Genomic DNA, 23194 nt, shown 5'->3' on the forward strand with positions numbered 1-23194 from the left:
AATGGAGTTCTTGTCTTGTTGTGAGAAAACGAGAACTGTTACACTATCACACTTATACCACTCGCCATCGTTTACATTACACATTTACACTACAAACATAACGTATAAAATAAACCAAATGCTTGTCATCAACTGGGGGATAAACAGATCTTGATTATCCTAAGAAGAAGTCAACATGTCTATCGTGTAAATAAAATGCGTATTACTTTCCACGGTGTAGTTGCTATATGAGTATGTAGATAGTCGCCCTGACCATTTGTTGAAGAATCGTCCCCAGACAAACATCATGGCTGGCCTTGTCCCTATCCTTGTTGGTATGCTGATATTATGCTTCCATAATGCGAGAAGCGCATCAACCGTCAGCACGGACCAATCCTCGATGACAATAGAGCAGCGAGTTACAACGCTGGAAAGAACAATTCAGGGACTTCAAACCCAGAATCAGCAATTAGTGGATTGTGTGATGAACATATCGTCAGACAATTTCGAAACTGTCAAGTGCGCCAAGAGCATCGTCACAGCAGGCCTCTCTTGTGAGTGATATTTTATTTAACTTGTTTACTATACTTTAATTTCTAGGTTCAGTTACATACAAGATACTTGTTAGTATACATCGTTTTCGCTAGTGATAGACGGGTATGGGATCTCTCAACGTATCGAAAATGCCGCGCGCAAATCGTAAATCTGCTTCTGTACAACATAACAGTGAGATTTAATACAGCCTTCGATTGATTCTACGATATGAAAAAAAATACGGAATGTGTATAACGACGAATGTATAAATTTCGATCAACATTAAAATGATGTAACCTGAACTCCTGTCTGTATCAAGTGCAAAAATAAGCTCTGCCTATCTGCATATATCTTCACAGATAGATGCTGCATATTTAAATGAAACTACTTTTCGTAGGGTACACATATACTAAGTATCTGAAGCAAGTCTTCTGCATCGTCGGATATGTCTAATAGTGTGTGTAGCCACAAGAACGTGTTTCACCACGTTATCGATAACAAAGAAATGTGAAGACTGGGACAAATCAATTATAGTTAGTTCGTTAAAACTATTAAACATACACGTAGTTCATTTGAAATGTATAATAACCCTTGTAACAAGGATATCACTGGCCCCTATGTATGATAACAGCCAGCTGTGGGTCAGGGAACAATCGCAGAATAAAAGAATTCACTTTCATTGAAGGATTCATTGTATATTTTGTTGCTTGCATGTATTGATGAAGGGAAGTAAACCTCGTTCAAATGGAGTGATGAGGAAATAATTAATGTACCATTTGTATGAGGTTCACTTCCATTAATCAGTCCATGCAAGGAAATAATAAAAAAAAAAAATCAATGCTTATATTTTCGTTGACCAATTTATAACTCCCGCCATCAGATTGCAAAATTCGATCGCAACGGTATGACCATCGCCGGTATTTCACTGTTCTAACGCTTATTGATAGAGGCTATGGGACAATTGGTACACTTTTCGTCGTTTCTCGACGACGATGATGATGATGATGATGATGATGGTAGGGTGTCAGTTTGCTAGATTTAACATTTTGTTTATACCAGTCTCTTTTGTGTTGTCAAAAAGTGTTAAAATTATGTCACAGCTAAAATGATATCCAGTATATCAAATTGGAGATACACCATATGTTTACAAAAATAGATCGGCTGTGTAAACAGTGAATGTATTCACACGCAGGAGAAATGTGATTCGCTTCAGGCGACCTAAAATCAAGTGATCTTAGTTTACTTGTTGAGTTAGGTAGTGAAAACTATCACGGCCTTGCATTTTCCCTATATATTGCATGGTCATATTTCAAGGAGCCCCTTTAAAATATAAAAACGTGCAAGACATCATTTCGGAGCAGTTTCAACTTGGAGTAGATTAGTTATGAATAACGGAACACTCGGACGGGTGTCTGACTTCGGTGCATTTAGTAGAAATGCTGTTAATGTCAAAAAGATGATCAATCTAACGCGTTAACATTGAACGTGTTAAACACATTTAACGCGTTATATATAGGATAAATGCTTTCTTGGCATGTAAAGCGTAAAATGTTGACTCTTTTATAACGCGATACATGCAGTTCGATCAGGTTCATAACTATTTCAACGCGTTAAAAAACACTATCAGATTGACCAATCAGTTACAGCCCCTTATCAACATTCGGATGAAGGATATCTTTATTGAAGCTGAAGTGAAATTCTACCGCATTCAATGTTACTCTCCAAAACAAACCTATAGAAACCAACATTCACCCTTTTAAATATTTAGGTAACAGTGTGCAGTAAAAATGTCCAATTATGGAAAAATATGGCACATGTCTTTAGATATGTAAACACTGCCAGTTAACCCTATATATAACCTCTAATAAAGTATATATATTTGTAATCTGTACAACATTTGCAATTTTAATACAACTCTGAAGGATAAGTAAACTGATATTTTCTGTGATTTTTAGAGGTGTGAATACCATGGTAACAGCTTAAAAAATGCTCAAAACTTGCCAAATATTATGATATTTCACCCAAAATGACACAATTCTCTACACATTTTTTTTCTGAAACCTATCTAAAATTAAATATCCCTATCCCAAAGACAGAATTAATATTGTTTTGACATATGTTGTAAATTAAGTTTTTCCGCTATCTCACCTTTTCTGTGGGCTTCCATTTTTCGCTGTAGGCTAAACTAAATTTCCTATGCAAACACACTTTCGGAAAATCCGGAAATTTAAAATCCGGAACCAAATTATTAATTTTTGTTTTAACAAATGTGAAGCCTGTATGTACTACTTCATACTGAATATACCAATTATAGTGTACATTTATTTTTTTCATTTCTTATGCCTACCATAATACAGGAGTTATTTGCTTAACACAAAAATTGCCCTTGGCCAGGCTGTCCTACTATAAATACAATGGTTTCTTTCTAACAAAGGTATGAGTATGGTATTTAGTGCTATTTCTAGAAAGATTTGAATTGTTGCTTTTTTATTTATTTTTTTTATTTTTTTTTATTTTTTTTTTTCTTGGATGAAAAATATTTTTCTACTTTGGTCATATTTAAAAATGATTTAGTAGTTGGGTTGAACTGTGTTAAAAACTTCCTTTAGGCAAGTTGAGATTTCTTATGAATTCATGTCCATTTGTATTTACAGTCGGGAGAGCTGTGATGTTCTTCGCCCAGCTTTCCCATACGTTATCCAACGTAGCCGTAGAACAGGGGATTGTGTTTGACACCGTTGTGACAAATGTTGGGGATTGCTACAGTGGTCACACGGGTGCCTTTACTTGCTGCAAGTCTGGCACGTATTTATTCTCCTGGACAATTATCACATCAGGAGGACAGCGCGTCAACACGGAACTGATGATGAATAGTTCATCCATAGCTACAAACCGTGCAGGTGACCAAAACTATCATGCCACCGGAAGTATGTCGGCTGTGATTCATTTGCATATCGGTGATGAGGTATGGATCAGAGTCAAGTATCGTGTTCCAGCTAACACATATATCCTCGGGGAAAAAACGTCATCTTTCACCGGAGTTCTTATACATTGATCACGTTCCATGACGCCTGGTTAGTTCCGGATATCTTGACATACCTATTATAAAATGGACATTATGATATCTCTGAGAGTCTTACAAACTTTGTTCTGATTATATATCGGGTTATACAATATGAAAGTGCATTGTGTATAGCTTGATGCTTATAAATGAGCGTACATATTGCATTGTATTTATCATACGAGACAAAGATCGGAGGCTTTGTGCATTTGATATTTAAAACGTATGACTAAACCTGGATTAAAAATGACTTCAAAGAGATGAAAGATGCCACGCATTTATTACCGTATTCAGTGAATAAAGAAACACGCTGATCTTTGACTATAACTATTTTTGCTGTTCATTTCAATTCAGTGTAGAAGTGGGTTTTTTTTCCAAAATACTGTAATTTACTTTAAGTTGAACCCAAAATCAACGAAAATGTTAGCTTATTTGGGCATACAATTCAATTGGCAGCTTGTATCTTTATGTAATATGAAACTCTTAAAATGCATCCTCCTAAAAAAAGTCTTCCAATTGAACGACACTGCTATCCTCATCAGCTACCTACATGTATTAGTGTACGTTACACAAAGGAATACTGAGTAACCATCTTGAGCAGGAATTTCTTCCCCGGCGATTGCGCATCTTTATTGCGCATGTCATGCCATCACGGAGATGGTTACTTCCACTGGAGTGATACTAAATATTCTCTTCGCTTGTTTTTTCAACCAATGTGTAGATTTACTCTTGACGCATCGCATCGTGTGTATTACAGGTTTTCTGCATCTTAAATTAGCAATTATCTGTCCTTCGTGAGTGGAGCTTAGCCCTTGTCGAGAGTAGAGAACAAACGGAACCATTTTACAATCAACCCTCATGCCTTCCTTTGAGTACAACTTGTCAGAGTTATTCCATCTGTGAGCGCTGATCGATATTAGATGAAGTCATGAGGCATGTCCGGAAAACCGGAAAAAGAGACGGGTGTTCTCATTATATGTAATGCGACCAGCATTCTAACCAACATCAAAAAAATGTACGCCAATCACAAACAAAGGCGACACCAACAGATTAGCTCTTACAGGATAAACAGTCACACATATAAATTGTACAGACCGTCTGATATTGAGAGACCATTCAACCATGAAATCAGAAATCACATGAAGCGTAAAGGATATCTATGAATTAACTAAACGCATGACATGTAAGCTCAATTCCGGGATACAAGTAGGTCTGCTAGACTCATCAATGTCTTCAATACAGCAGTAGTAAAGATCTGTTAAGCTGTCTATATCATCCCCACCATGAATAGAGACACCAGTGAAGACATCAGGCACCAACTGGTAAATGAAAGTAAAATAATAGAGAGGCTGATGGTCGTTACAACCAACTCTTCACTGCGGAACGTTTACCATTGTAGATGCCACCCAGGTAACAGTCCCAATATGTGTATGCAATCTACTCTTATCTCCATACAACAATTACGCAAGTTGCTTTTGCAACGTGATTGTAGGATACTATCATCTGCCTGATTTTGAAAGTATTTTTTTGTCATTGAGATAACATGTAAAGTTTGTAGTACTAAGTTCTTCAAATCAATGTAGAAAGGAAAATATAACCAATGGTCGGATTTCGGAACCATTTATAGGTAACAATCTGATAAAAAACCAAACAAAACAAAAACAAAAGCGGAAGCATGCTCGTTTATGCGGAAATGCAAGTTTGTCTGTTTTTTAAATGTAATATAAATATGTACCCCTCATCGTACCCCATTATCAAAGAGGTATAGGGACAGGCCGGATTCAGATCAGTGTCGATGACAGCATTATAAAACGTAAGGGGAAATGATGCAATGAATGCATACGTTTACGATCAGTAATAAATCCATTCAGTAAGATTATTATTTTTTATTTTTTTTATTCTGCATTCGTTGTATTAATTCTCTGTTCCAGGGTATCACACAGCTTCAAAAATACCAAATGGCATCATTTTATTTTTGGTTTTTTTCTTGACTGGTCAAAATGAATTATTTCTCCACACCAAACCCCCTGTAATAAGGTAAAAATAGGTAGGAAGTTCCAATAACAACGGTTATTGCTGTTTTATATCATAGGTTAATTCCAATTTTCTTATAAGATTTGTTTCATATTGCTGCCTCGGTTGGCGCGTGTCCGTGTTTAAAAGCAAAAGAAATTTTATATATGTGTTTTTCATATTTACAAGGTTTCTATGTTTTCGACAAATAGAAACATGCTGTGAGAGCCTTATATCCTGACGTTCTTGTCATATTGTAAGAACATGAGAACCGATACATTATTATGCTGCTAAAATTTAGCCATATGTTTGTCATAAACGAGATAATGTTAATAGTGAAATATGATATTATTTTGTGGAGAATTTCACACACTGCCTGTACATAAAATGCGCATTACCCTCCATATTTTAGTTATGTGTGTAGTTATATACTCGCCAAATCCATTTGTTGAAGGATCTTCCTCAGACAAACATCATGGCTGGCTTTGTCCATATCATTGTTGGTATGTTGATATTATGCTTCCATAATGCGAGAAACGCATCAACCGTCAGCACGGACCAATCCTCGATGACAAAAGAGCAGCGAGTTACAACGCTGGAAAGAACAATTCATGGACTTCAAACCCAGAATCAGCAATTAGTGGATTGTGTGATGAACATATCGTCAGACTATTTCGAAACTGTCAAGTGCGCCAAGAGCATCGTCACAGCAGGCCTCTCTTGTGAGTGATATCTTATTTCAATTATATTTTACGCTTGCAAAGCATTGTCACTATTCAACAATACCAAATGTTTACCATCCTTGCGTGGAAATATTTACCCTTGAATATGTGCATGAAAATGTTGGAGTACAGGAACTACTTTACCAAACACATGTTGTTGTTTTTTGTTTTTTTTTATACAGAAAAAGAGTGAATATCTAAAATAGAAAATGAAAAATATAGCTAAATATTTTGTGTTATTAATGGTTGTTTCAGACGTAAAAACAGTTAACGCGACCATAGTATATATTCTTGGAGGAGTTGCTCAATCAAAGTAAAATCCAATCCCTAGATTTATTACGTTTTAATCTCTGTAGGTTTAACGACATATAAGATACGAGTGTTATTTTTTGTATTATTATCATTATCTTTAAGTGTTTATTTGATGTATCATCTCGCGGACAGCCAGTGCCGATTTGAGTCTCATACCGATAGCTTGTGGTGGCTTTTTCACTGAAAGTGATGTTTGTCCTGTTTCAATCCGCTGTATTGAAAACCATTCTTCTACCGGTATTAAGAAAAGATATATATCGCATTTAGCTTTGTCAAAACGACAAATATTCCTTGTATCCGAGAAAATGTGCTTCTACAGGAATATGGATGTGTAAAAAATAACAAATGATACAAATTGATGGAATACATTGAGTATATATTTTATAAGCTTAATTCAATGATTGAAATATTTTTATTCTAATCAACTGATTTACGACAATGTGTAGACATGCGGCAACTGTTGAAAGAAATTTGTTTTGTAATAAGACACCAATGTCAGTAACGAGAGAATGTTAATAGTGAAATATGATATTATTTTGTGGAGAATTTCACACACTGCCTGTACATAAAATGCGCATTAATCTCCATATTTTAGTTGTTATGTGTGTAGTTATATACTCGCCCAGTCCATTTGTTGAAGGAATTTCCTCAGACAAACATCATGGCTGGCCTTGTCCACATCATTGTTGGTATGTTGATATTATGCTTCCACAATGCGAGAAGCGCATCAACCGTCAGTACGGACAAGTCTACGATGACAATACAGCAGCGAGTTACAGCGCTGGAAAGAACAATTCATGGACTTCAAACCCAGAATCAGCAATTAGTGGATTGTGTTATGAACGTTTCGTCAGACTATTCTGAAACAGTAAAGTGCGCCAAGAACATCGTCACAGCAGTCTTCTCCTGTGAGTAATATCTGCTTTTTTTATTCTGCTTTATCATGTATGCTTATTGACCAATGAAAGGTTGCGGAATTTTCATGCCGGATCTATTTTAATACCTTGTGACTATTCATTATATCCCGTTCGACATCATTGTCGTACATTAACAACCCCTAAACAGATGTGTGCCATGTCTACACCACATAATATCATAACACAAATGTCTGCATAGGATTACCCATGTCTTACCGTCTTGTTGTATCAGTATATAATCGTATAAGAAATGTCACATACTATTTAATTTCTAGACGGATATATCAACATGTTAGAGAAAATTTTGTCTCAAACTCGTAAGAATTATCCTCATGACAAATCTTCAATTTGGTTACATTTATGTATTTTCTAAGCGTCAGGATAGTGACGAGTATAGGAAAAGGCTGTCCCGTAAAACAGCTTAGGCGTAGAGTGCTATCTCTGTAAGTCAGTTTGCATCTTCTAAATAATCTTTAATAATTGAGTCAAGCCTGTACGGTGGCTGATTTGTGTCATTTCATCCTTTCGTCTTTTTCGTCTTTTCGCCCCAAAAAGACGAAAATTAAATATCTTAATTCTCGTCCTTTCGTCTTTTCGCCCCGAAAAGACGAAAATTAGCAAACCTAAATTTTCGTCTTTTCGACCAGACGAAATCTAACAAAACTTAAATATCGTCATTTTGTCTTTTCGCCCCGAAAAGACGAAAATTAACAAACCTTAAATTTCGTCATTTTGTCTATTCGCCCCGAAAAGACGAAATACCGAAATGGTACAAATCGGCCACCGTGAGCATAAATGGTATTTCAAACTTACATTCAGTAATCTATTTATTTTGTCTTTACAGTCGGAAGAGCTGTAATGTTCTACGCCCAGCTGTCCAATAGGTTTGCTTTGGTTTGTTCTTGTTTAACGTCCTATTAACAATCAGAGTCATTTAAGGACGTGCCAGGTTTTGGAGGTGGAGGAAAGCCGGAGTACCCGGAGAAAAACCATCGGCCTACGGTCAGTACCTGGCAACTGCCCCACGTAAGTTTCGAACTCGCAACCCAGAGGTGGAGGGCTAGTGATAAAGTGTCGGGACACCTTAACCACTCGGCCACCGCGGCCCCATATGTTATATAGCGTATCTGTAGAACAGGGGGTTGTGTTTGACACCGTTGTGAGAAATGTTGGGGATTGCTACAGCGGCAACACGGGTGTATTTACCTGCTGCAAGTCTGGTACGTATTTCATCATCTGGACTATTGACGTCAAAGCAGGGACTTACAGAACTGATGATGAATACGTCATCCATGGCTATCAATCGTGGAGGTGATGCTAACAATCTTTCAACTGCAAGTATGTCGGTTGTAGTTCATTTGCATATCGGTGATGAGGTGTGGATTAGAGTCATGTCTCGCTCTTCGGATAACTCGGATATCATCGGAGGCAAAACATCATCTTTTACCGGCTTTCTCAAACAATGACCAAATGGACATTCTGATATCTCTGAGTATCAACCAAACCTTTTCCTGATTCTATATATGATTCTAAACGATATGACAGTGCATTGTACATTTATTAAGCGTGATTTATATAAACGTCTGTCCCTGTTATACTTCTTTTATTAAACGAGAAAGAATGCTGCAAGTGTTTTATGTATTTCATAATAACACTTATGAATAAACTGGATTAAAACATTAAAAGAGGAAGAAATATCATGTTTATCTTACCGTTCTACACCAATATTATTCGGTGAATAAAAGCTGATGTTGGTTGCTTACTATAACTTGTTTTGCTTGTTCGGGTGTAAAAAACAATCAGGAAAAATATTAAATTTCGTATCATCTCATCTTCAATAAAACATTCGTTAATTAAAGGTGCTCACAAAATCAATAAAAATGCCAGTTTATCTTCACCTGCAGGTAAATTGGCAAATCCCCGTGAATGTTGCCAATTTAACATCAGCTTGTGGTTCAATTCTGGTTGTAAGAGATATTCCCCCTGTGGAATTATCCTTTCATATGAAGGCATGTCGAAAAACGGCACAGCGACGTGATGTAGTATGTAAGGGAGGTAACTCCGCTGGATGTGATTGTTATTCCGTAATCCTATTTACATCATAATCTATAAAAACAAGAACGTTTATTTGATTTCTTCAATCACGAAATTTACCTTTTGTACAAAATTTTCAAATTACGATATTTCTGTGAAATATAAGAAGTCCCTAAAAACTCTTATTGTATATTAAATTTCTCATCAAATGTCTAGACGTAGAAAATAGGCATGGCAAATGATTGTATTGTTACAACGCCAGCGGTGGTGCAAAGATATCTCAATTAAATTTTCATTGCAATCGTATAAGATTTTTTTCCGTTTTGTTTCCCTACTTGTTGACCATGTCGATCCAATACTCTGTAGACTTTGAATCTTGAAATACTTCAATAAAGGATTGATTGTCAATTTTGTTGCTTGCATGGACTGATGAAGGGAAGTGAACCTCGTGCAAATGAAATGAACTGCGAACCAGTTCATGTACCATTTGCACGAGGTTCACTTCCCTTCCTTATGTTTATGTTAACCAAATTAAAAACTTCGCCCCCAGATTACAAAATTCGGTCGCAACGGTGTGACGTAAGTGTGTCACTTTGTAACATACAGTATTTATACTTATCGTACATGTGTGCACAGTAGTGGAACAGCAGACAGTCAGCTATTCTCGTCGCCAAGGCAACAAAAAATATAGTCCCATACACGTTTTGATTATTACGATGTTGATACACATAAATACGATATTTTCAAGGTAAAATATTCATTTATAACAACTATTTATGATATTGTATTATAAAAACTTAGCAATACCCATATAAATACGAATTAAAAGTGCAGTGTTGACATTATAGTATGTGTGTGATTTGGTCACTCGAGACACAGGGACTCGGTTAAAAAAAATGAGCACAGGGTTAACGTGACGACAGTTCAGTGAAATATCACAACATTGAAAAACAGTGTTTATATACTCTCTAAAGCCTAGAAAAAAATCGATTTTGTAAGGTTTTATAATTTGAATGAATGTTTGATTTTTAGTCTTTCGGTTATTTATAGATGGCATATGTTACTCAAAATTTAACGCCGAACCCCTGTGACCGTATGTGATGCAGTCTAATAGCCGGGATATTCAGAGCTCGAGAAAAAGTGTAACAATGTGGATTTTAGTCGCAGGTTAACTGATGATGTACAAGGTGTTCTTGAAATATTGGATTTCATTGTCGCACTGGCGTTTTAGGATGTAAATTCTGATAATAGTAAGTAAAGAAACATTGATTTGAAGATTGGCGGTATTCGACGGCCGGAAACTTGTGCCCTCTATATATATTTAGATGGAGTCAAATTAAGACAATAATGTGTCCCTGTGCTCGATATAGCATACTGCTGCTACCAGTCTGTTTTGGTAAATAGTGTTAAAATTGAGGTTTATTTTCTGTGACTACTAAAATGGTATCAAGCATAGCATTCGAGATACAGCTAACGTTAGACCTACTGCGCTACGTACATGTAGGTCATGAGCTCGGTGCTATCGGGAGTGTCAGTGTTCTGTCAGATCCTGTTTTCTTAACTGTCTGCATTATACTGGCATTTTTATTAACACATAAAGCGGCTATTCCACTTGTGTTCATATACGTTTATAACAATGTTACACAATTCACAAAATGAAAGTGCATTCAAGTCCGAGGCGGTACAGAACTCGATCGCCATTGTAAACTCAGTGAATATATTCACACGCCGGCAAGAAAGTGATATTACGCTTTAACATGATTTTTGATAATGGTTATTAACATGAAATGTCAACACATTATTAAGGCACTTGACTGAAACGTCGACCTCTTTTGTTAAAAACTGCATGTCCTGAATCTCCAGAAATTGCCTCAAGCTTCGGGTTAAAGTTTGTTTATTATTTAGTTGTTCAGTGATACCTATGCCACTACCATTTTATGGTAAACCATACGTACGCTTTTATACATCTATTTTTGTATGCGTTTACTCATTGTCCATGTACATTCATACAGACACCGTTTCATTTCTCCTTTAACTTATCCAATAGGATAAATAGAAAACAAACACATCCGTTCCATAAAGCTATCAAAAGGCACCAAATTCCTACAAATTAAATATACGCTCATTTGATGAGTTATACGGTCGAACGATCGACAGCAAAAAATATACGTGTGCACCACGCTACATGTGTCGCCTGAAAGACGAACCCAGGTATACGTATTAACCACGTGTAGGCCCGTATTTGCACCACTCGCACGTGAAAATACGCCCACATCGCCACCTATTGGCGAAACATAACAAGGAGAAATTAATTTCATCCTAATTTCGTAAAACGAATGAAATTATATATATATACAAAATTGAGGTATTAAGTTGTTATTCTACCGCGATAAGGGGGGTAACTCCTGTAGTAGGGCAGTGAGCAATGCCACGAGAGGATGTCACCTCGACTCGCGTTGTGTTCTGATTGGAATATCAAATGGTTTCAACCGGTGACACCCAGTCATGTAATGCCGCTACCACACCCAGGTTCAATTTGAATTCAAATGAACAATAGAATATAAACAACTAAAACTACACTCTGCTGTTTACATTATACTTAGAAATGATAATGCTATAGTATGGCAATAACTGGTGGGCCCTGGATAAACATTACTAACAAATATGGCTACAGATATACTAACATAAAGTCCACCCCCCCCTGTATAAAGTTGTCTACCTTGCATTGTCTCAGCAAGGGCAGACGTGTATGTATAAAAACCACCCAAAATCCCAAACTACAACAACAACCCTACATATAAATGAAACTATAGCATACTGAAACTGTCAACAGACTACAATCGTTTTTACAAGTGAAGCTACCACATTCCGCTGACGGAACGATAGGTAGTCCTAATTAGATATTGGAACATGCCGCAGCTGACAAACTAACACTGAGGTATAGATAAACAAAGCTGCCGCATTCCGCTGACGGAACGAAAGGTAGCTACGAGGGCATAATGATAAACCACCCCCAACCCAGAAGTAAGCTAACCAATAGAGAAAGAGCCCAACATTCCGCTGACGGAACGGTATACCTACTACATAGCTAACTATCGAATACTTAACTACATCCCGCTGACGGGACGGTAAATTAGGGAGGCTTTCCTCACCTGTATAACTACAGAAGCGGTCTAGAAGTATAGAGAGAACTGACCCCGGGTCGACAAAGCTTTATATACTGACGAGAATAGTCTCCAACCTAGTGATACCATAAACAAATCCTACAAGTCAAACGATTGGTCCCCGGGTAACCGGATGACCAATCAGAAACGGCCTTACAAATAAGACCTCTTCCGCCAGCATGGCGGCGAAGTAGGCATAACAAACAAGCGACAAGCGCACTGCAACAAAATACCGGGATTATATGGCATAATAACACCCGGCACAACAAAAATGGAACCAAAAGGTAACAAACTATTCCCCCTACATGTCTAATACGATGACACGACCAAACAAAGTGGTAAATTTCCTAATTTAATAACTTATTAAAAACCGATTCCGCCACACTCCAATGAGAACCCTTGCCTGAAACAGAAATCCCGATTGTAAACACGTGGGTCGACGGTGCATTTTTAAATGTCTCCTTATAATGAGATAGGTTTGAATTGTATTTTCCTGTACAACATTTTTATTTGGTTTTATTTGCAAAACGTGTTTGCGTTTTAATACATGTAATTTTACTTTACAAATAATGCCTGGAGATCTTCTCTTTGAAATATGATATAGTGAGTGTGTCCTATGCGACTTGACGTTCTGGTTGTAACTCGGGTATGACTAAGAATTGTATGGCAGATATCATCGATGAAATTTTCCAGAGACCCTGAATCAACTCTCCCGTTACTTTTTCAAGAGCCCCAAATTAAACCTGAATTTTTGTTGATAAATCGCCCTCGTTAAATTGATGATCAATTTGAATTATGGTCCCGTTATTACATGTATGTCGGTATTCTGTGTTGATATTGCATAAGATGTTTAAAATATGATATATTTTATCTTGTTCGGATATATCCTGCCTTCATTTCAAATTGATTGAAGTTCATACTTGGCAGGATTTGTTATCATGACATTTGTTTTAGAAGTGATGAAATTCTGTGTATTCATTTCCTTGTTTTAAACAGTGAAAATTACGAAACTATACCAACAAGATATACTGTAGCATATTTCACAAGTTGTTTATTGAAAATGGCCGCTGCAATAGTTTCGTATTTTCATTAAGCGATGTTTTGTTGTTATAATGACGCGTCCTAATCTGTTTTATCAGTGAATTAAGAGCGGATTTTTTTTTAATAATTCAAAATATTTTGATGTTTATATCAGATGCTGCTGAAGTAATTGCCTTGTTTTCTGTATAGCACACATCATAGTCGATTAAGTGCCTATGTAACCAATAAAATGTAGTTATTTATTGCATTTTTGCCAGTGAAATATAGAAATTTATCATTCTAATAAAGCTTAAATTTTCACTTCAGCGATGAGCAGTGAAAATATAAGTTTTTGCAGTGAAAATATAAGTTTGTCGTTTTTGACCAATCGGAGTGAACCTTTTTAACCATCATTTTCTTCCTGACAACCCTGTTTCATATGAGTCAGGTGTTAAAATTTTTGGACAGATCCTGAATTTACTGTATTTTCTGGACGAATTCTTTGATTCGAGCAATTAGTAATTATATATCCCCTCCTTCAGTGTCATATTTTCTGATAGGTGGCGTTTTAATCAATTTTAATCATAATTGATTTAATCATTGATTTTAATCAATGTCTACAATTGTCCTCATATCTGCCTCATTTTTGTCCTCGTTTGTCTTAAATTTGTCATCGCTTTTCATTTTGTCTTAATCTAATCAAATTTTGTCAACATTTCAAGCATATCTATAATATAGTTCAATAATGAATGATTCTGCGTAATGCTTAACGCTGATTTGTCCATTTTTTTCTTTTTTGTCATCAATTCTCCTCCTTTTATTTTCATTTGTCGTTTTAATGATTTCCCAGATAACTTGTAACGGATGTTGTATTATTGATGGAGATGTATATGTCATATTTCGTTATGAATAGATTTAAATGTACTGTAGATACAAACAGAAAAAATGATTCCTCCGCCGGTGTGTATCGAACGCGCCACGACCGAAGCCAACGACAATGCTTGTCGAACGAACGCGTAATGAACGAATCCAGCGACAATTCGTAACGAACGCGTCACGAACGAATCCAGCGCCAATTCGTAATGAACGCCTCACGAACGAATCCAGCGACAATTCGTATCGAACGCGTCAATTCGAAGTCTAGCGTCAATGCCTATCGAACGCGCCACGAACGAATCCAGCGACAATGCCTATCGAATCCACATAGTCCGATATGTATCGAACCTGCACCTTATATACTCTACATCTGATGCTTACTCTGCCGTTTGAAAAAATAACAAATCATTCAAATGCTAACATTTTCGTAAGTCTTACCAAAATAAACGACGTTGAAAATCAACTCAAATATCTTCTCTCCCTTCAAAGTTAATAATAGAATCATTTTCGTCATTAAAAAAAACACACTTAAACATCTCCGCCATTCGTCATCTTTGACTTACTTCGGGCGGACAGCCATTAACACAGCATTGCCTACGACAAAGGTGTACTTTACTCACTACCGCAGTCACGTGGTCTTAGACAAAGAAGTCTTTATCCAGCCGTTACACATGTATGTATATATACGTCTTGTGTATTTACAGAGATTATTTTCGAATAAATATGCTGAGATAACCTTTTACAATGGAGTTCTTGTCACGTTGTGAGAAAACGAGAACCGTTACACTATCACGCTTATACCACTCGCTCATCATTTACATTGCAGACTTCCACTACTAACATAACGTATAAACTAAACCCAGTGCTTGTCATCAACTGGGGGTAAAAATATCTTGATTATCCTAGGAAGAAGACAACATGACTACTGTGTATATGAAATGCGCAGTACTTTGCAAGTTGTAGCTGGTATATGAGTATGTAGGTACTCACCCAGATCATTTGTTGAAGAATCGTCCTCAGACAAACATCATGGCTGGCCTTGTCCATATCATTGTTGGTATGTTGATATTATGCTTCCACAATGCGAGAAGTGTACCAGCCGTCAGCACGGACCAATCCTCGATGACAATAGAGCAGCGAGTTACAGCGCTGGAAAGAACAATTCAGGGACTTCAGTGTCAAAATCAACAATTAGTGGATTGCGTGATGAACATATCGTCGGACTATATCGAAACTGTCAAGTGCGCCAAGAGCATCATCATAGCAGGCCTCTCTTGTGAGTGATATTTTATTTTACTTGTTTACTATACTCTAATTTCTAGGTTCAGTAACATACAAGACACTTGTTTGTATATATTGTTTTCGCTAGTGAAATAAGGGCATTTGATCTCTCAACGTATGGAAAATACCACGTAAATTGTAAATCTGCGATTGTTCAACAAAACAGTACGATTTAATACAGCCTTCGATTGATCATGCAACATGAAAAAAAATACGGAATGTGTCTATCAACGACGAATATATAAATTTCGATCAACATTAAAATGATGTAACCTGAACTCCTGTTTGTATAAAGTACAAAAATAAGCTCTGCCTATCTGCATATATCTTCACAGATAGATGATGCATATTTACATGAATCTACTTTTCGTAGGGTATACATATACTAGGCATCTTTAACAAGTCTTCTGCATCGTCGGATATGTCTAACATTGTGTATATAGCCACAAGGGCGTGTTTCACCACGTAATCGATAGTAACGAAATGTGAAGACTGGGACAAACCAATTATAGTCAGTTCCTTAAAACTGTTAAACATACACGTTATCGATAACAACGAAATGTGAAGACTGGGACAAACCAATTATAGTCAGTTCCTTAAAACTGTTAAACAGACACGTGATTCATTTGGAATATATCATAACCCTTATTACAGTATATATAGCTGGCTGTTATCATGTATAATGATACCCTTGGCCCCTATGTATGATAACAGCCAGATGTGGGTCAGGGAACAATCGCAGAATGAAGTGATGCGGAAATAATGCATGTACCATTTGCTTAAGGTTCACTTCCATTAATCAGTCCATGCAAGGAAAAAAATAAAAAAAAACTAATGCTTATTTGTACGTTGACCAATTTATAACTCCCGCCATAAGATTGCAAAATTCGATCGCAACGGTATGACAATCGCCAGTAATTCACTGTCCTAACGCTTATTGACAGAGGCCATGGGACAATTGGTACATTTCTCCTCGTTTCCCGACAAAGATGGCCTCTGGAATTTTGACCAATCAGCTAGACCATTTATGTTTTTTCCTTGAAATATAGGATTTCGTTGTCACGCTAGGTTGTGGGATGCTTATGTTTTTTTCCTTGAAATATAGGATTTTGTTTTCATGCTAAGTTGCGGGATGCAGCTAAGTAGAGAATCATTGATTTCAAAATTAGCGGAAGTCGACAGCCTGATATGTCTGTGGTAGATTATCAGCCAAAGGGACGATGCCTTACGGCAGTTAGTGCCCATGCGCTAGATATAGCATAGCTAAAATGTTACGACGCGACACAAAGACCATTTCTGGTGAGGTCTGCTTAATGCGTTGTACGCGCTATGCATTGTTATTCGTAATATAGTGGCTGTTAATCACTTTGACTGATTTACGCGGGGGATACATTTTAGTTCTCTAATTGTCTTTACCGCACTGACACTTTAATGCATTAATTACTTCTTCTGGAGGAAATAAAGTATGATGATGATGATGATGATGATGATGATGATGGATATAGCATATTGCTTGTACCAGTCTGTTTTGTGTTGTCGAAAAGTGTTAGAATTTGGGATCAGTTTTAAGCCGGCATTTTTTTCACATAAATCATATGTTTCACTTTTGTTGATATACAATGTATGTGTATAATTTTGTTACACAAATCACAAAATGAAAGTGCATTTCATCCCAAGTCGGTATAAAATTAGATCGCCTGTGTAAACAGTGAATGTATTCACATGCGGAGAAATGTAATTTGCTTCACGCGACCTAAAATCAAGTAATGTTAGTTTATTAGTTGATTTAGGTTGTGAAAACTGTCACGGCCTTGGTGCTTCCTTATACATTGCATGGTCATAATTCAATGAGCCTCTTTAGAATATAAAAAAGTGCAAGGTATCATGTCGGAGCAGTTTCAACTTGGAGTAGATTAGTTACCAATAACGAAACACTCCGACAGGTGTCTCACTTAGGTGCAATTAGTATGAAATTCCGTTAATGTCAAAAAGATGATCAATCTAACGCGTTAACATTGAACGTGTTTAACACATTTAACGCGATATATATAGAATAAACTAGTTTAAACGCGTTAATATTTAACGCGATAAATGTTTTTTTGGCATTAAAACGTAAAATGTTGGCTCTTTTATAACGCGATACATGCAGTTCCATTAGGTTCATAACTATTTCAACGCGTTAAAAAACACTATCAGATTGACCAATAAGTTGCAGCCCCTTATCAAGTTTCGGATGAAGGATCTCGTTATGGAAGTTGAAGTAAAATTTTACCAAATTCGATGTTACTCTCCTAAACAAACCTATAGAAACCAACATTGACCATTTTAGATATTTAGTTCAGGCAAAAGACAAATGTAATGGTTCTTTATTTATTTCTATTATTATCATTTTTATTTTATTTTTTGTTGCTTGGTTTTTTTGTTCTTGTTTTTTTTTTTTTTTTTTTTAGTTCGGATGAAAAATATATTTCTGCTTTGGTCATATTAAAAAAATGATTTGGCAGTTTGGTTGAACAGTGGTTAAAATGTATCCTTTGGATCATTTGAGATTACTTATTAAGTCATCTCCCTTTGTATTTACAGTCGGGAGAGCTGTGATGTTCTACGCCCAGCTGTCCCATACGTTATCCAACGTAGCCGTAGAACAGGGTGTTGTGTTTGACACCGTTGTGACAAATGTTGGGGATTGTTACAGCGGTCACACGGGTGCCTTTACCTGCTGCAAGTCTGGCACATATTTCTTCTCCTGGACAATTGACACATCAGCAGCACAGCGCGTCAATACAGAACTGATGATGAATAGTTCATCCATAGCTACAAACCGTGCAGGTGACCAAAACTATCACGCCACCGGAAGTATGTCGGCTGTGATTCATTTGCATATCGGTGATGAAGTATGGATCAGAGTCAAGTATCGTCATCCAGCTACCTCATATATCCGCGGTGAAAAAACGTCATCTTTTACCGGCTTTCTTATACATTGATCACGCTCCATGACGGCTGGTTAGTTTCGGATATCTTGATAATAGAATAGCATACCCATCATAAAAATGAATACTAAAATATCTCTGAGGTACTAACAAACGTTGTTATCCTGTAATACAATATGAAAATGCATTGTATATAGTTTGATTCTTATAAATAAGTGTGCATATTACACTGTGCTTATCATACGAGACAACGATAGGTGGGTTTGTGTATTTGATATTTAAAACGTATGGCTAAACCTGGATTAGAAATAGCATTGAAGAGACAAAAGATGCCACATATTTATTAATGAATTCATTAAATAAAGAAACACACTGAGCTTTGACGATAGCTATTTTTGTTGTTCATTTCAATTCCATGTAGAAGATTTTTGTTAAAATACTTTATCTTTATGTTATATGAAATTCTCTTAAAATTCATTCTGCTAAAAATTCTTCCAATTGAACTAGACTGTTATTCTCCTAAGCTACCTATTAGCGTACGTTACACAGAGGAATAATGAGTAACCATCTGGAGTCGGAATCCTTCCCCGGCGTGTGCGCATCATGAGTGCGCATGTCATGCCATTACGGAGATGGTTTCTTCCGCTGAAGTGATACTAAATATTCTCTTCGCTTTTTTCTTTTTTTCTTTTCATCCCATGTGTAGATTTACTCTTGATGCTGAAATTCATCGCAACGTGTGTATTTGAGGTTTTCTACATCTTAATTTAGCAATAGGTACTTCACCAGATATACTTATTAACCAATGAAAAATTAACATGGTTACCAACTAACTGTATTTCGTCAGCGGAACTAAAGCCCTTGGCGAGGGTAGAGAACAAAGGGAACCATTTTACAATCAACTCTCATGTCTTAGTTTGAGTACAACTTGTCTGAGTTACTCCATCTGTGAGCGCTAATCGATATTAGATGAAGTCATGAGGCATGTCTGGCAAACGACAATCATGTAAAGTGGAGATGTTTCCTCTTTGTGTGATGAAATGAATAAGAATAACAATGATTTCCATTGTTAGTTTCTTATTCTTCCTTAATCTGATATTTGTTAGAATCTATCATTACAAGAAATGTTACATGATATCCTCCATGACAATTTTGTTTTCAATTAATGTTCCAATTCCCATATTTTAGTGGTCTATACAAAAAAAAGTCTTGGGAGTTGTAATTACAGGTACAATGTAGGTATATCAGCTAAAACTGGTATTCTCCTTTTGGCCGATTTGCCATCTTTTCATCCTTATTATCAAAAAGTCTTTTTTTAATATTGCATTTTTTTCTGATGTTTAATGACTTGGTATTACAATTTCCGACGCTGATGTCGACTACCACCGAAAAGTTATCATACAATGAATTCTAAAGATTTGGAACTATGACGTCAGGTGCGTTTAGTGCTGGTAGGTATGCACAGTGTTCAACGTTACAACCATTTTTGAGAATGAAACGTTCTCGTAGATTGGCTACGTTTATGGCGGTTGTCGATGAAGCCAAATGCGCTTTCATCGTCCCCACGCAAATCCATGCTTTTCTTTGTATCTTAACCTTATTTTGTAATTTTGTGTCCAAATTACGTGCGCGTTATAACGCCGTTGTTATGTTTTGATCTAATACGTTACTCTTATTCATCATACTTAAAACATAACTATTTATATTCAAATATGGAATAACTTGAAGACCATTCAGCAATATGAGACAGGTGTTCTCATTATATGTAATGCGGCCAGCATTCCAACCAACATAAACAAATCTACGCCCAGAACAAGCAAGGGGACACCAACAGATCATCTCTTACAGGATAAACAGTCACACATATACATTTTACAGACCGTCTGATATTGCGAGACCATTCAACCACGACATCAGAAATCACACGAAGTGTAAAGGAATCAACAAAACGCATGCCAAGTAAGCTCAATTCTGGGATGCATGAAGGTCTGCTTGACTCATCAATGTCTTCAATACAGCATTAGTAAAGATCTGTGAAGTTGTCTATATCATCCCCACCATATGCTGAAAATTGTTGAAATGAATAGAGACACCTTTGAAGACATCAGGTACCACCTGGTAAATAAAAGTAAAATAATAGAGAGACTGACGGTCGTTACAACCAACTTTTCTCTGGAGAACGTTTACCATTTCAAGATGCCACCCAGGTGACAGTCTCAATATGTTTACGCAATGTACTCTAATCTCCATTTTCACTTGTATAAATGACACCAATTATCCAAGTCGCTTTTGCATCGTGAATATAGGATACTATCATCTGCCTGATTTTGATAGTAACATTTTTGTCATTGAGAGAACATGTAGTACTAAGTTCTTAAAATCAATGTAGAAAGAAAAATATAACCCACTGTCCGATTTCCGAACATATAGCGAACCAATCATAAGTAACGATATGTTAAAAAAACAAACAAAATATTAAAATAAGATCATTCAGTAAGTTTATTTTTTACAAATGATGCATTCGTTGGATTCATTTTCTGTTACAGGGTATCACAAAGCTTCAAAGATAAAAAAAAAAAATGACATCTTAATTTTTATTTTATTTTTTTTATTTTTTTTTTTCCTTACTGATAAAAAAAAGAATTATTTCTCCATACGAAATCCTCTGCATAAAAGAAAAAAATAAGTAGGTAAGTTCCAATAACAACGGTTATTGCTGTTTGATATCGTGAGTTAATACAGATTTTCCTAGGAGATTTGTTTCCTATTGTCGACTCGGGCAGGGCGTGTCCGTGTTTGAAAGCGAAAGAAATTTCATACACGTGTTTTTCATATTTAAAGGGTTTATATGTTTTCGACAAATAGAAACATGCTGTGAGAACCTTGTAGCCTGACGTTTTTGTCATGTTGTAATAAAATGACAATTGCTACATTATTACGCTGTTAAAATTGGGCCGGATGTTTGTCATAAACTAGAGAATGTTAAAGTGTACCCTGAACGAAAAATTATATTTAAATGTGTTATTTGTATTGATTAATAAACAAGAATGCAGAAAACCGCATCAAAATCGGCCGACCCATTACCGAGTAATTGCGATTTTTCTCGAAAACACACCTGAAGCCCAAAGCCGAATACCTCGTTTTGGTGACCACTGACCTGTGACGTCACAGGTTGGACACCATCGGAGCCGCCACATAGGAAATATATAGAAACAAACGTGAACACGTGCCTGTAATTAATGCGAATAAGACAACAAAAATGAAAGTGCTGAATAAACTCTCTCAGTTATATTTGTGAATTAGTTAATAACAAGTGCTACCGAAACCAGGGACATATAATTTTCTTTTTAAACGGGCCATATATAACATGTAGCATCTCACTAATTTTCTCTCATAACGAGCCATATACAATATGTAACATCTTACTAATTTTCTATTATAACGGGCCAAATACAACGTGTGTCATCTTATTTATTTTCTATTATAACAGGTCGTATATAACATGCATATTTTTTTTTTTTTTTTTTTTATTTTAACGGGTCGTTGTAACATGTATGACATTTGAATAACGGGCCGTTTATAACGACTTACATCATATAGCCTTTATTATGAGGGCATGACCGGTTTGTTACATACAAATGTACCAGTATTGATTTCGGTTATAATACTTCTAGTAATACAAGTTTGAAATGCAATTCATACAAGATATGAAAAAATACTAATCATTTTGAATTTTTTATTAGCCAAAAAAGCAATGATACAGTTATTTGTGATTTTGGGGTAATTTTCCGCAATTGATAAAACGTGTCCATGAAAGATCAGTAACTCCCAGACAAGATTCATGAAGTAAATTTTCAACATCATGGGTATATGTATGAATGAGGTAATTTTGGTTAATTATTCTATAGACAAACCTTTGAGATACGAATTTTTTCGTTTGTACGGAAAACGAAACTCACTGAATTCCAAAAATAATGAGTTTGATTTCAACAACTTGAAAATGTATTCCCTATAGTAAAAACGCAATTCTTAATAAAATTCAAGCTCAATTTATGTACAACCTGTAAAATCATGTCTTCGGAACTTTCTTGAATGCACAGAAACCAAACGCGTGAACTCACAAGCAATTATCGGCGTGTGCCGATTAGAACACCAGAAATCACAGACACCTGTGGTGCAGTGACAGGTGTGACGAGCTTGTGGACCGTAATTTCACACTTGGTAATTGTTTAGCGGTATACTAACCCATTCAAACTTGAGTATACATCTGTTAAAAGTCCCTTTTTAAGTGAAGATATGACTTGCGACACGAATGGAAAGCAAAACCACAAGGATCTGGATCACTTCATAA

General features: G+C 36.2%; 2 protein-coding genes across 3 annotated transcripts; both read left to right on the top strand.

The window, feature by feature from the left end:
- Positions 1-259: 259 nt before the first annotated feature.
- LOC117341177 (C1q-related factor-like) lies at positions 260-3890 on the top strand. The gene is made up of 2 exons (XM_033903020.1): positions 260-533; positions 3168-3890. Exons 1-2 carry the CDS (start codon positions 287-289, stop codon positions 3566-3568), a joined length of 648 nt encoding a protein of 215 aa, XP_033758911.1. The 5' UTR covers positions 260-286; the 3' UTR covers positions 3569-3890.
- Positions 3891-5999: 2109 nt separating this feature from the next.
- Positions 6000-19226, top strand: LOC117341178 (complement C1q tumor necrosis factor-related protein 4-like). 2 transcript variants are annotated; one of them, XM_033903021.1, is made up of 2 exons: positions 6000-6309; positions 18497-19226. In XM_033903021.1, exons 1-2 carry the CDS (start codon positions 6063-6065, stop codon positions 18895-18897), a joined length of 648 nt encoding a protein of 215 aa, XP_033758912.1. In that variant the 5' UTR covers positions 6000-6062; the 3' UTR covers positions 18898-19226. The 2 variants fall into 2 exon arrangements, with proteins under 2 accessions (XP_033758912.1, XP_033758913.1); XM_033903022.1 differs by lacking the exon at positions 6000-6309 and adding an exon at positions 15559-15908.
- Positions 19227-23194: the final 3968 nt, after the last annotated feature.

This window comes from Pecten maximus, chromosome 13 (assembly GCF_902652985.1).
Source record: "Pecten maximus chromosome 13, xPecMax1.1, whole genome shotgun sequence".
NCBI classification, from domain to species: domain Eukaryota; kingdom Metazoa; phylum Mollusca; class Bivalvia; order Pectinida; family Pectinidae; genus Pecten; species Pecten maximus.

Excerpts from the sequence above, each read along its gene's own strand:
- LOC117341177 (XM_033903020.1), top strand. The coding sequence starts at position 287 with ATGGCTGGCCTTGTCCCTATCCTTGTTGGTATGCTGATATTATGCTTC. Across the intron at positions 534-3,167 it reads CGTCACAGCAGGCCTCTCTT|TCGGGAGAGCTGTGATGTTC; the intron begins GTGAGTGATATT and ends TTGTATTTACAG.
- LOC117341178 (XM_033903021.1), top strand. The coding sequence starts at position 6,063 with ATGGCTGGCTTTGTCCATATCATTGTTGGTATGTTGATATTATGCTTC. Across the intron at positions 6,310-18,496 it reads CGTCACAGCAGGCCTCTCTT|TCGGGAGAGCTGTGATGTTC; the intron begins GTGAGTGATATC and ends TTGTATTTACAG.